General features: G+C 36.2%; 1 protein-coding gene and 1 long non-coding RNA gene across 3 annotated transcripts in view; one reads left to right on the forward strand and one right to left on the reverse strand.

The window, feature by feature from the left end:
- Window positions 1-14,975, reverse strand: part of MEI4 (meiotic double-stranded break formation protein 4) — a 75,322-nt gene that overhangs the window by 38,566 nt on the left and 21,781 nt on the right. For both annotated transcript variants that reach the window (XM_031552561.1, XM_031552560.1), the window contains exon 3: window positions 13,029-13,588. In XM_031552561.1, the coding sequence (XP_031408421.1) occupies window positions 13,029-13,588 (560 nt within the window). The remainder of the gene's footprint in view (window positions 1-13,028; window positions 13,589-14,975) is intronic.
- Window positions 5,701-14,956, forward strand: LOC109366220. The gene is made up of 3 exons (XR_002112402.2): window positions 5,701-9,389; window positions 11,632-11,734; window positions 14,780-14,956. It is a non-coding gene; the product is annotated as an uncharacterized LOC109366220 (long non-coding RNA).

The raw sequence follows: 14,975 nt of genomic DNA on the forward strand, positions 1-14,975 counted from the left end.
TAATCCCTTAAACAGAAACAAAACTTACACGTCAATTTTTTTAAGAATGAAGTCAAACTCATTTTTCTTATAATTTATGTAGGCAATTAAGGCAAACACAGCATATAGGAGATATACATTCTCATATACATTATGAAAACCTACATCCTTTACCCAGAAATCACGTGCTCTTTTAAATTTAGCACTGCACCATATAAAGACATCTCTCCAAGGGTGCAAACTCTGCAGGGCAGCTCTTGGGCATTAGCAGTCATCGTGCTCTTCCTGCTGTCACAGCAAATGAGTGACCACTCTGCACAGGGACTGATTTTGTCACAGGTAGACAAATGAACAAACAAATAATTTGAAATAAGCAAGCTAAGAGCTACATTGGATGTTTCAGTCAATAGAGTTATCAAGAATAAACTTGATTAAATGCAAACTGATGGAAGATGCACTGGACTTTCAAGTTTAAACAATTCATTTGCAATTTCTTGTTTAACTGGCTGCTACTTAGGCATGTCTCTTGAACCACAAAAGGAGTTATGTGAACTTAAATGAGAATTATGATTGCTATTCCTTTCAATTTAAAATAATTTTTATTTATTTTCTTAGTTTCCATAAATGCAATGTACAGTCATTATATAATGCTGTGATTTACGTAACATACTGTTCTAGACAGCAACATTTCATATAACACTGCTAGAATATTTTTTTCTAATGTAAGAATTCAAAGAAAAATACATTAAATATAATGAATATAAAACTTTATACAGTATATATTGAAACAGCTAACACACTGCGGATGGATATTCTTGACTGACAAAACAGTACTCTGACCTTGTCTTAACCACTCAAAAGCACTACTGCAAGTAGTTAATTCCTCTAGCCAGGTTAATGCTTATCTGTACTTAGACTAACTGCTGTTTTTTGTCCATTTTGTTTGGCTGTGAGTTCATGGGGAGGTTCAGGTTGGATATTTAGAAAAAATTATTTTCTAAAAAGAGTGGTCAGGCACTGGAATGGGCTGTCCAGGAAAGAAACATTTAGATGTCAAACAAAAGGACATGGTTTAGAGGGGAAATACTGCAGTAGGTGGACAAGTGGACTAGATGACCTCTGAGGTCTCCTCTGAGGTCTTTTCCAACCTTGGTGATTCTATGATTCCATAAATATTCACATTCTCAATTAAACCATCACTTAACAAGTCTGAATGGGATAAATCTTCCTGGAAAGCATTTCCAAACAGATGACAATCAGGAAGGTAATGATGAGTCAGTGTGGACTTACAAAGGAGAATGCTTAGGCAACTCGATAGCCTTCTAGGATTAGATGTCTAGCTGAATGGGTGCAGGGAGAACGGTGACCCTTCTACCTTGATACAGTAAGACTTCCAACACTGTCTCCCACAAAATCCATTTCAACAGAGTTTTGAAATATGATGTATGAAATATTGAGTAAGTGGACACTGTGAGGGATTAATAACTGCCCAATCTGCCACACACCTGGGGAACTGTGGTCTGAGGTACAACATCCTGACAGAGGCCACTCACTCAGGGCTTACTGTTGGCACCAGAGCTGTTTAACATCTTCACAACTAATTTCTGTTATGATAGGACAGACTGCACCCACAGCAAGTTTGAAGACAATACAAAAGCAGAAAGAGTGGTGGGCCTCCTGGTGACCAACAAGTTGAAAAAGCTAGCAACATGTCCTTTATGATGTAAGCCAACACCATCCCAGTCTGCAAGAGCAGAAGCACTGCCAGCAGATTGAAGGAGGTGATCTTCACCCTCTGTTCACCACTGGTGAAAGGCATTTAGAGTGTTGAGGTTCAGTTCTGGGTTCTCCAGCAGAGAAGAAGGAAAGGTGCTGGAGTGAAACCAACAAAGATGATGATGAAGGAATTAGAATGTATGAAACACAAGAAGCTGATGAGAGAGCTTCAACTACTCATCTTTAGAAGAAAAGGCTTGGAGGGATCTTATCAATGTATATATCTGATGGGGAAAAGTAAAGAAGGCATAGCCCGACTCTTTTCAGTGGTACCTGGTGAAATGACAAGAAGCAACAGACAAAACAGGAATTTCTATTTAAAAATGATTTTAAAAAAAAAAGTTTGTTCTGAGAGTAATCAGTGATAGAGTTTGCCCAGGGATATTGTGGAGTCTCCATCCTTGGGGATATTCAATGCATGACTGAACACAGCCTCTGACAACCTGCCCTGACTGAGCCTGCTTGAGTAGGGAATTGGATATTTCAACATCAATGAATCCATATTTACATTTTTGCCTTGTTTCAACACTTTACCTGCCAAGTCAACTGATTCCAGTTTCTATTAAAATACTGTTACTGCCAACAAAAACACTGCTAATGATATCCTTCATTTTATTTAAAAAGCAATTCTTATACAAGCATGAAATCAATCAGTCTTTAAAGCAATGTGATGGTATTTAGGATGCATTGAAATGCTCATGGTTCGAGAAGAATACAATTTACAGATTTATTTACTTATTTTCACATCTTAAATGGATTAACTAACATTTATTAGCTAAGGTTTCTAAGAGTTACAACTTTAATAACACCTTACTAGACACTTACATAGCTATTAGTCCTAGACAATACACTTTTGACTTTTATAAGCCTATCGAAGCAAAGAAGCACCCACAACACTGACTCAGTATCTTCAGGCATATTTATACCACAGATCTTTCAATTGTATCCCAGCAATTTATGGTGTTGAGACTACACTCACTCCAATGTGAAACTAGTACTGGTTCCCAATTCTCTATTGTTCAAGATCCCTTCTCCACAGAGCTATAATCTCAAGGATATCACAATTCACATTTCAAGTTTTTTTCAAGTTCATGTACTACCTGAATATATAGAGATTTCATATGTATATCCTGTAAGTTATTTAGCCTTCAATTCTACCAAGAGTACACATCCCTGAGGAAAGTAATAAAATACAATCACTCTGCTTTAATTTTTCCATGACTAAGGGTCAGTATGGTCACACTCTGCTAAAGCAATCCAGCACCTTCCTCCTCTCACCCGTTTCCCGATTTTACTGTAGAAATAGTTAATCAGAAGCTTCCCAATTACTTCCACAATGGTCAATAGTTGATGTAATGCCTATTTACCAGCCTAATACAACCAATTGGCTTGGCTATCATTTGCCCATTCTGAGACAATCTCCTGTTCACAATCTTAACAATCAAACTTTAGTGAATCTTTGCTATTAATCACCTCCTTTAGGCGTAATCTCCAAATAAATGCAAGAAAATTATAAAAGACAGTGAAGTTTTTCTGATCAGCATCAAACCTTCATGCTGACACAGATAAATAATAAATCCTGATATTAAAGAAAATTCAGAAGTTGTGTACATATTTGCTTTGAAAATCTGCAAGACTAAAATGTTAAAATTAAATGTTCCATAAAAAAAAAAATACCTGCAGCTATCACTAGAAAAAAAAAAAAAAGCAAAATGAGACCAAGTAAAGGAATGAAAAGATAAAATGTGATCTGAAGACACCTTCACAAACTAATGAGCTTTCATTAGACGTTATTCAGTACTCCATGCTTCTTAGACAGGCAAAACTCATTGATTCAGCCACAATTCAGAGACAGAAATCAAATAACACAGTCTGCTTTAGGTCTGATAACGTACTTTTCAATGCTACTCTTCCCAAAGAACACTCTCAAAAGAGAATCTTTCCAAAAAAAAAAAAAGTCTATACTCTTTCTACTTTGGCAAGAGTTACCATTTTCTAGTAGGAATTACGTAGGAATAGGTGATAGGAAATCTTCACATTTAAAGCCTATGCCTCTACTAAATTAAGTACATAGGGATTTTATAATGATGGTACTTACGGAACTTATGAGATATGAGTATTGATGTCTCTGAAAAATCCCGCCTGCTAGTGATTTATTAAAGAGCACAGATTCAATGTTACATTTTGGTGTATCTTAGTACATTAAAAAAAAAAAAAGGAGAAAGCAAAGAATTAAAAAAACCCTCAGAGGCTGTATACATTAAAAACACACCAAATTTACATTAGATTAGGAAGAAATTCATAAATACAGAAGAAAAGCAAGACTTCATCCTTCAAAGCGATGTTCATACATTGCTAATTAAACTCCAGAAACACTCAAACTGATAATAGTTCAAATAATATGTAGTTTCATTAAAAATAAAGCACTTCCTCAGCTCTCAAATCTATCAACCAAACATTAAAAAAACCAATAGAAATCTTTTAATCCCTTGAGTTGGTATAGATGAAATAAAACCTGCGCTGTTCAGGATTTATCAGAAGTAGTCAGAAAACCAGATAGCAAATAAATAAATAAACAAATCAACAAAAAACATACCAGAAACAAGAAAACAATGGAGTATGGCAGACTCTTTGCCCCTAACCCTCATTCCACACTCCAGCTCCTACTCTCTTCAGCAACCTTTCCCAGTGGTTGGGAAGGATGTGTGTTACCAAAATGAATATACAGTATCAATGTCCTGCTTGCCTCAAGCCTATTGATTTAGTCTCTCCTGCAACCTGCCAATTTTAAAACCTACCGTAACGTATTTTTTGACTTTCCACTGCTCTTTCCATGCAATTTCAAAGAGGCTATAATTTTCATAAGTTATTAGTAAGTAAGAATGATCAACATGACAAATAGCGCTCAAACTTGCCTCCCCAGAAAACTGGGATAAAAATCTTTACACATCAACTATGTTTAGAGTATGTTAGATTTTAATTCTTTCAATTTCAAAACGTGAGTTTCAAAATTGTTAGTTCTCATGGAAGCTAAATAATTCCTTCCTGAATTGCATGTTTCAGTAAGTCTTGTGACTACGAAAATTGAACCTTAGTTTCTTTTTCAGCTGTTTACAGTTTTCATGCTAATTAACAGCACTCTTCTTCCAAGCAACTGGCATATGTGGCAACTTAAGACAAAGGCAAACAATTAAACAGGTATCCTCAAATTATGGGGTACTAAAAGCAAAGCTGTATTTTTGCCTTTGAATTTACATTATTTTTGCACTTTGTTTAATCCATCCTTTCACGCCTAAATCATCAAGGTCAACTGAAAGTAATCACCTATTTACAGAGAGCATTAGTATTCCTTATGTTACTGTCATGTTGTTTCTTTCGTTAATTTGGTCGTTGTCATTCATCTACTCCCCTGCTTACACTGTGCTATTTCTCCTGTTTTCCAAACCTAGGAATTTGTTATGTTATTGGCTCTGTAAGCTTTGCTGTGAACCCTTTGCTCTGCACTTATTCCTTTATAATCTTGTTCATGCTTCTAAAACTTTTTCTAAAATTTTATTTTCTCTGCTAAGACAATCAACCAACTTCCTTGCTGCAAGTTTCTTTTGCTTATATTGCAGTACCTCTGTACTGTTTTGCTGAGCTTTAGCTGAAAAACTTTTTGATGGACAGCGTGACATAGAGCTTTGTATGCTATTGAGACAAACTGATACCCAATAGCTTCCTCTCTAACTTTCACTCTCAGTTACAGACTGTGCTATATTAGAAATTCTACATCACAATAACACCATCTTGAAGTCTTTTACTCTAAACTTACATTTTTACTTTTTTCAGTTTAATGGGATAAAGTTTTTTCTTTCCAATTTTGAAAGTAACTCAATCTAACTCAAGAAAATTTAAGACAAACACATCTTGTTGATCAGATAAAATAAATATAATAAACTCTGTTGTGGATTTGTGTGTTTTTTTCTTGGTTGTAGTGTGGTAATCTTGAGTTGTTGTTTTAAAGAAAAAAAAAAGCATCCCAAAAATCAAAGCATGAACTAGATAATCTTAAAAGAATTCAGGATTGTAAATCACAGTCAAATTTAATTCTTATTCTACTACAACATGGTACTACTCATTTCCATCTTGCTTACAGCACCTCAGCCCCATCGCTTTTAGAGAAAAGACATATTACTTTGGGGTGCACAAACAATTTATGACTACCTCTGAAGACTACATACAAGAAATTGATCTACAAAGAAATCCAGCTAAATACTTAATACACTTGCAATCCTGCTAGATCCTGTGTTTTCATCACTACTTTAAGCAATGTTACATTGGCAGGGGTCAATATTTGAATGTCTGCACCTTTTCCGCGATTCATGAAGCAGACATCAACACATCTAAATCATCCAAGAGTCTGGGAGCAGTAAACACTGTCAACAAGAAAACAGTGTTTCCGTTTTCTTAACTTAAACTACATTCTCAGAGCAGCCGCTCACGTGAATGTTTGCTACTGCTGCTGCCCATTTCTTTAAATAACTAGTGTGAGTAATCTATTGATTATTTATAAGCAGCTCTAAATGCAAAGTCTTCCTTGTCTGCAAGATGCAAGTTAATACTCCTTTTGATCCTCTCTTCTTAGATAGCAATGGTCAGAAGCTTGTAAATGTACAGAACTGCCACCTGCCTGCTGATGCTGGGTGCCTGCACCACGCTAAAAGATGTAGAAGACACTAAGCAACAAGAGTGAGCTCAGCCAGAAGAGAAGAGCTATGGATTCAATTTTTTAATCTGAAGACTGCTTAGAAATAGATACTGGATAAAACCACATAAAATCAATATTGTTTCATTTTTAACCTTTAAAAACTATAGTGTGAGCTGGTTACCCCTAAGGAATTTTAAGAATGCAAATCAAAGTCTCATTTAGTTGATTAAGAATCACAGACAATCTCTGGAAATGAAAATGGATTTCAGATGTTTCTCTCAATCTCTCACTCCTCTCTGTTCACAATTTGCCAGCAACTTTGAACACCATAAAATCCACTAGGAGTGCAAAGTACCAAGCATGAAGTGTGTGAAGAGAACAGGTACCTTGTTCAGAGTTGCAGATTTCACTGCTGAATTGAGCACTGAAAGTTATAAGGAATACTTTTTGGAACTGGTTTTAGAGAAAAGACTCTACAGAGGTTACTTCATTTCTGTCCTGCCACTGCAAGAAAAACACACATCCTACTTGGGCACACAAGTATTTCCTAGAGAAGCATGACAAATTTAAGCAGCAAGAAAAGCAAACAGGCAAAAGAACAGAAATTCTATGGTTCTTGTTATTCAATACATACAAACATTTAAAAAAAACTGATCAAAACTTCAATGCAAATTTACAGCAATACAGGCATTTTGGACACCATCAAAAAAAAAAAAACAAACGCTTTTGTCCTAATGGTAGAAAAAAAATATTCAGCTAACTCCATCCCATTACTCTTTAAAACTTGTAGCTTTAGTTCATGGCGTATATCAGCTGAGGACGTTTGAGAAGGTGGACAAAAGTCTCAGAAGCAGACAAAATTTTATTTCATTCATTCCTGTTTAGTTACTCCTATGATCCACTTTGCTGAAATAAATGAGTCAATCTGGTGATTGCTTTAGACTGTAGCGATTTACAAGACAATGGACTCTGATTACCATTTGACTTAAATAGCTCTCCACATAGGACAACAGATTGCTTTGAAAATTTAATTCAACAATCAAGTGATTCAAACATTGACTCTTATTAGACCATAAAATTCCAGCTACGCATTCTAATATTCATATAAATGAACTGCTGTTCCACTAGATATGCGAAATTCTCTGGCCAAACAAAACACAGAGTTTCTCAAGAGCTATGATACTCCCCTTTGAACTCAATTTCAGAAAACTGAAACTCACTAGTTTCGTACTTGAGAGCCACTGGTGATATGAGAAACTATTTTTAATTATTACTTGCCCCTGAGCAGGCAAGGTTTTTGTGAACCAAGGAGTCAAGTCCTGTCCTGACAGTTGCTGATAGAACCTGCTGCAAACCATACTTGTCTGGGGGAACTCACTGCCAGCCACAGCTCCATATATTTAAACCATCAAAATTATATGATTACTCTCTACTGGGCAATTTCAGTCATTAATGAATCATTCAAGTTGTATCCTAGATAAGAAAAGATTTGAAACTCTGGTTCTAGTTCACAGTACTTTTTCAAATGCATGAACGAACTTCCATTTATTTCATAACACAATTGCTCATAAGATTCCCTTTTTCTGCTTTTCGCTGTACTACATTTCCAACCTGGCATTTTCATCAATGTTTGTGACTCCTTTCTTACAAAAGCATGAAGCGACTACCAGGAATTCTTCCATTTGCTTTTCTACTAAACGTACTATTACTAATATTTGAACTTTTGCAAAATTGTTCATGAAGACTTTTAGATGGAACATAAACAAGGAACATTAGAATGGGCAGCAAAGTTTCAAACAGGATACATTTTCTACAAACTGTTCATCTCTCAGCATCCATTCAGATATTCTTTAACGCAAAAACTTCAAACAGCTATCTAGAGTAGCCAATTCTCAAAGTACAAGGGCAACAAAAAAAAAAGAAAATGGAAGGAAACAGCAAATAACATTTTTCATTTTGTTAAATGGTGCAGGCAATTCGTGACTCTTGACAGCATCTTTTGTCAGTATTGATGTGTTAAATAGAGCAAAGAAGAAGCAAACAATCACGGTTCACTGAAACGGGGCTCTTTTCTTTCTGGGCCTTGTTTGAAAGAGATTAGAAGAGTGGGGGTGATAGATGGGTGAAGTATTTGTTGAACAGAAACCAAGCACCACAAAATAGTATAGTTTGAGAATCCTACACAGCACAAATGTAGTCTGGAATCCTTCAAGCAATGCAGAATTTGTCTTCTATTTCAGTGACTTCATTCAGTCCTTAAAACAAGAGATCCAACAAATGGGCACAGTTCTCCAAAAGGAAACCACGGTGAAGGTTAGGATCTTCTGTCACATAATCGCAGCATTAGCTACACTTCAAATTACACTATCAGCAACACCTAAGGTTGCCGAGATGTGAACTCCTGTCAAGATGCTGATAAACTAGTGTGACATCACCAGGGATCACATCACATCAATCCTTTGTAATGCATAACTCTGAAGCACAATATGGCCTCTACAGTGTTGAACACAGTTCAACTGAAGGAAGCAACACAAAAAAGTTCTCTCCAAAGTACTGAACTACACTCTAAATCACTTACCAATAATTTGTTTGATGATTTGCACAGCTGTATATACAAAGGATCTAAGTAAGACATGTACAAAGTAACTTATGTTACATTGATTTGACTTTTAAAGCTAATTCCATATGCTATGAAATTAGAGCCAGCTCAAATTCCCAACAGCAGATTTGCAGACAGGCTCCAGGAAGCTTTCCAAGTAAAAGGAATTCAGCATCCTCTCAGAAATGCTCTACTTCAAGGAGCTGTGCGAAACCTTCCCTAGAAACATGAAACAAACGGCATTCTGAACACTGCAGGAGTTTGGAATTCCCAGTTCCCCTGACTGTTGCACTTTCCTGCAACAGGAGACAGGAGCCTAAGCTCCAGTGCACCATGGAAAATAGAGTAAGTAATGCATCTTGGAGCTGGACAGATCAGAAAAAGGACAAAAAAGCAGGAAAGGTGTACATTCATTTAGTATGATTCTGAGAAAGGGGAGTGAAATAGCTGTTGTCAATTCTCAAACAGACTGATTAAACATAAGAAACATCCTTTTGCTTTGTATCTCACCAGAAGAGGCAAAGTTTCTACTCCGCTGGGGCTAAGATTATACAGCATAACTATCACAGAACAACGATGTCTGTTTTGTCAGGTACTGAGAACAGAACACTCGAAAAGTACACCTGATGGCTCCCAAAACACAATCCAGTCTAACAGAGGTTTCTTTGAAGTGGACAGCATTACTCTCTTTGCAACAAAGCAGGACTTGCAAAGAATCTGTCTAAATAGGACAGTGGCTCCGCTGACAGAGGAGTGACTCTTAACTGAATGAACAATTTGCGCAAACACATCAGCAGCAACACATCCACATGAACCTCCAAGAGTCTTAGCGTTGAAAATTCACAAACAGGTGATAAGTAAGAGCTTGATCCAAAGATAGCAGTGACTGTCACAAATTTCACAGTGTGAGAGCTCATCTGTACCAGAATTAGATACAAGATGCTCACAAGCTTTTCTGTGTCAGCAAGACAGGGTTGTGTGACCATGCTGGCAGAAGAAGCAAAGATAGGTCTTTTAACAGATGATTTATCCTCAGCACATTCATTCTTCACCCTTAGCAGCAATGAAATAAGACCCCTTCTACATACTTCCAGATGGCTCCTTGCGAAAAGACTGTTTGCCAGTTGTACATAGAGGGAGGGAGAAAAGAAAAATAAAAAAGGTAAATTTAAAAGGTTAACTGGAGTTCTTTGATTTTAAATGGTTTTATATTTTATGCAATATTTCCTTTTATTCTACCTCTTTATCTTAAATGACAGATGTATTTTCTTTGCTTTGTGTCCAATCTATAGTTTCAGGTCAAAAATTCTATCTAAAGTGCACATCTTTATGCAACTGAATCCAAGCAGAGAAGCTCTAGGTAAATGTCTTTCTGGCTCCTGAAGCACTTCCAGTGCTTTATAATTAGAAACCTCCCAAACAATGGGACTTGGTAGTTAAAGCAAGTAATCTTACTGCTCTTTTTCTTTCTTTACATCTAATGTAGAAATAATTATCTTTCCTACAATTCTCAAAGGTTTTCACGTTCTTTAATTCACCCTGCAAAACACCAAGATTGCTTCTGAAGATGAGGCATACAGCGTAATCCACAGTCACTTGGTTCTTTGCTCACTTTTTGAAGGTGTTTCTTACAGCTCTTTGTCCTCCTCGACAGATCCTAACAGTTTGACAGGTGTGGACAGCAAAGGGAAAGTTGCATCAGATCTACAGCTACACTGATGGTTGGCTGTACAAACGCTCTTTGACAGCCAGTAGGGTTAGATTCAACACAGTTCCTAATGTTTCTATACTGCAGGCATTTAAGCTTCCTCTCGGGACCAAAATTCATAGCTTGCCACTCTTTTCAGATGACAGCCTTGTAATTAATGGCAATTTTATTTAAACCTATAATCTTGATATTTCAACGACCACTTGAGTAAACAGTGATGATTAACAGTGAAGCATGAAGTGTCTCTGGGAGGTATCTGCTGCACAGCATGTGAAGAATTATTTGCACAACTTCCACTACTAATTTGAAATTTACATGTTTATCTCCATTTTTAGATCATTTTAAACAAATCAAAACTGTGGAAATATACATATTTTTTCAGAAAATCTTTATAAACATTGCAGTTACCACATACATTTTCCCCTTACCCTGGATATCTGGAAATTATCAGGATTATCCCTTAATAGCTGTCCTAGACAATTTTTCAAGACTTTGAAAGCTGTTTGATTGAAGTATTGACTGCTGACATGAATGACTGTTCAGTCAATACTGCGGTAGAAGCAAGATATAAAACATCTCATAAAAAGCCATCTGTTTATTGAAGATATTCAGAGAAAAGATGCCATGCTTGCAAATTATGTGGCATATTCCACTCTTCCTGAATGATTTGCTGTGATTTCCTGCACTTTGCAGACTTGAAACATTCCATAACTATCAGGATATTTTCTCTCATTTAATCTGTAACATTTCTCCCTTACCTTCTCTTTGTGCTCTGTTCTCTCCCTAGATTCCTCCAATCAACAAGCAATCCCTGTTTGGAGAGCCTCTCAGCTGGACACCTAAAATTAACTTTATTTTCTATTATTTATAAAATTCCAGTTTGAGTGGAGGAAAGGAACAAGTGGAAAGAATGGACATCAACTATGAAGAAAGCCTCACTGAACTCATGTCTTCTCTTTGCATCCTGTGATCACTCAAACAGGTATCAGGAGACACACCTGCATGACTACTTTTGATATCACAAACATTAAGCATGCTGACATCCTTTCAAGATACAGAGTAGGGACATATCTATGAAAAAAATAAGTATCACACTACAGTGACACTGAAACATAAAGCATCCTTGTGTTAGAGACATAAGACTCTAGCCCTAGAAAACTTCCATATAACGCATTTATTTCAGAAAGCTTTACTTTTTCTACCTCTAAGCAAAATCCAGGCACATCCATGTCCCCCTCCCCCCTTAATTTGGTAATGCTGTTCTTTTTTGGGCTTTGGGGTTTGTTTGTTTTTTTCTAATATATATTTACATTCTGAGTTACACACACAGTGACCCAGGGATTCATTCTAAATTATGACAAATGCACATTTCTATCTACAGGCACAGCATATGTCTAACCTCTCATTTTGCTCAAGGCAACTTGAGAGCTCATCCTCCAGCAGACACTTAAGATCCAGTCAGCATTCTTCAGGTTCCATGAATACAAACTACATCTATTATCATGAGAGTGTAGGTATGTTTATATAGACACTACAGTGAGATGTTTAACACTTAAACAATTCCACCACATCTGTTTAAAAGTCAAAGTAAAAAAAATAAAATCTTAAGACAGACAGTGAAACTTATACAGGAGAAGTACTGTGAAGAAAAACTAGGGATTTTTTGATCAGAAGGAGAAGCTAAAAGGAGATGCATAGAACAATAAAAAGTGACGAATACAGACAAAATGCAACTTAGTCCTACTTGCTTTATGTGCCATGGATGTGCCACTCCTGCATTCTTTACTCATTTTCTGATTTACTTTTAAAACCCAACTCTGCAAATGTCTAGAGAATTACAGATGTGATCTGAAGCAAAATAACATTTTATCTAGGTGCATTAAAAAGAAGAATAATAAAAATTATACGGTCGTTATTTTCTGAGTATTTTCTGAGTAGATACTCAGCAAGACAAACAACCTGCTTTTGTCTCTTTTCTTCTACCAATTTCTTTTAATGTGCCTTTTTAACAGTTTAAAAGTCCTATACTTGAGAATAGATCAGAAGAATCTGCATGCATAAGCAGAAATTTTCCAACTGCTCTGCAGTGTTTACCGTCCATACCACAAAAAAACCAACAAAAACAACCACAGAAACAACCCATAAGAAGTACTCTTCAAAATGTAGCAAGATAGTATTTTAAAAAGTATAAAACCAGAAGAGTATTAATAATTATTATGAATAATAATAATAATACTTAAGTGGTATAGAAAAGATGGAAGACGTTTAAAACTTACCCTATTGACACTGCTGTTTCTTAAAATAATCTGAATTAAATTTTTCATAAATTCTTCAAGCTTCCTGAAACACTTCTTCAGAACATGATTAGATAGTTTAGTGTCAGCTACTAATTTGATCAAAACACAAGCTGCTTCAGTAAGAAAACCTGAAACTGGAAACTTAGGACTGTTGTAAAAAACAGTTAGCCCATCAAGCAGCTGAGACAATGAATTGCATACAGTGAAAGAATCATTCTCAAGCTCTGTGAAGTCTGCTTGCAGCATTCCTCCTTCTGACAGTTTTCTTATTTCAAGCAGATGTTGAAAAAACTGCACTGGGACACTCAAAGATTCCTCCTTGCTAGAACAGCCAAGATTCAGTGGGGGAATTATTTCCAAACAATGTTTAAAAGTGTCGTCAGAATGCTCAAGGTCTTGGAAATCAGAAGCTATTCGTAAAGACTCGAATGCGTAGTCATTAGACACATCACATCCAGAGTCTTGTAACTGGCTTGAGTAATTCACTGTGTTTATACATTCCTCATCCAGAAGAGTTTCAGCAGAGGCACCTGGCTTTCCTGAAATACAAATATGAAAGTTACATTTATGTGTAGTTAAAACATTTACATATATTTAAGTATGCCCCATTTCTGTCTTCCTTTTGCTTCCATGCAAAAATCACATCATACGTGCTTGGTGCCCAAGAACTACCCATAACTGACACTTAGCTGCTGTGGAAAGTGATGTTTTTCAAGTCATAACTATTAGGAAGTAACACATTTGTGAACCAGATGTTTCATGCAGACTAGTAGTATAACAATTCTGAGTTTGAAATTTCTGATGGTTCAAAGTATTCACAGGGATAACTGAAGTGGACATCACATAGAAAATTTAGGGGGCAGGTATCTACATTAAATAATATTTTCTCCTTTACCCACACTCTTTTGCATTAGGCCAGGTAAGGAATTCTAACAGAATCAAAGTTGAACAGAACATCACACTTGAACTTATTATTATTTAACAAAGAAAATTACTAAAAAATCTCTACTTTACATTATCTTTTTCAAAAACACACAAACTGTATTTCAGATGGCATTTGTTACATTTGCACTGCTAAGAAATTATTTTCCATACAGCTGTGTACAATCTCTACCATTTTATTTCATCTTGGACACATGCAATTTGGTGCCTCAGGGCATAGGGACAGATGACAAGAAGCTCTCACTGTGCTACATCCAGTCTACGGCAAAAGATTACTGTTAAAACGTGCAAGAGACATTAGAGCAGTGAAATGGAAGAACACACGTGATAACCTCAGTGCTACAAGACAGAACTAGAGCCCAGTCTGCTCAACCTCTTGCTGTGCCCCATTTACCAAAGCAGAGTCACACACAGTCCACTTCATTTTGAACTGTTTACATTTTCCACAAGTGGTAGTGTACACTTCTGAGTCTGCATTCCCAAATGAATTAAAAATATATAAATGGTTTGGCAAATAAACATAACACCATATCACAACACGTTTCAAAGCATCCATGATACATTAATAAGCATTTTTAATATTGAAAGCCTCACATGACAGCAGTCTACTATGCTCTGTACAATATTGAAAAAAACTATTGTTTAAAAGATTCTAAAGATTTAATTAAATACAGTTTCAAATTGAATCCTGACCATGATTTCAGTCACTAAAAACATACTCTGGTACTGAGTTTCAATCTTAATAGCACTGCTTTTGATTGGTAGAAAACTTGTGGATTTTTTTTCAGGGAACGAAGATCATTGAGTCCAACCACCTGATCACCTCAGGGCTCATCAAAAAAGTTACAGCATGTTATTGAGGGCACTGTCCAGATGACTCCTGAACACCGACAGGTTTGGGACAGCAACCACCTCACTAGGAAGCTACTTCCATGTCCAGCCACCTTCAGAGTACAGAAATTCTTCCCTATACCTAACTTTTTT

Source organism: Meleagris gallopavo, chromosome 2 (genome assembly GCF_000146605.3).
Source record: "Meleagris gallopavo isolate NT-WF06-2002-E0010 breed Aviagen turkey brand Nicholas breeding stock chromosome 2, Turkey_5.1, whole genome shotgun sequence".
Lineage (NCBI taxonomy): Eukaryota > Metazoa > Chordata > Aves > Galliformes > Phasianidae > Meleagris > Meleagris gallopavo.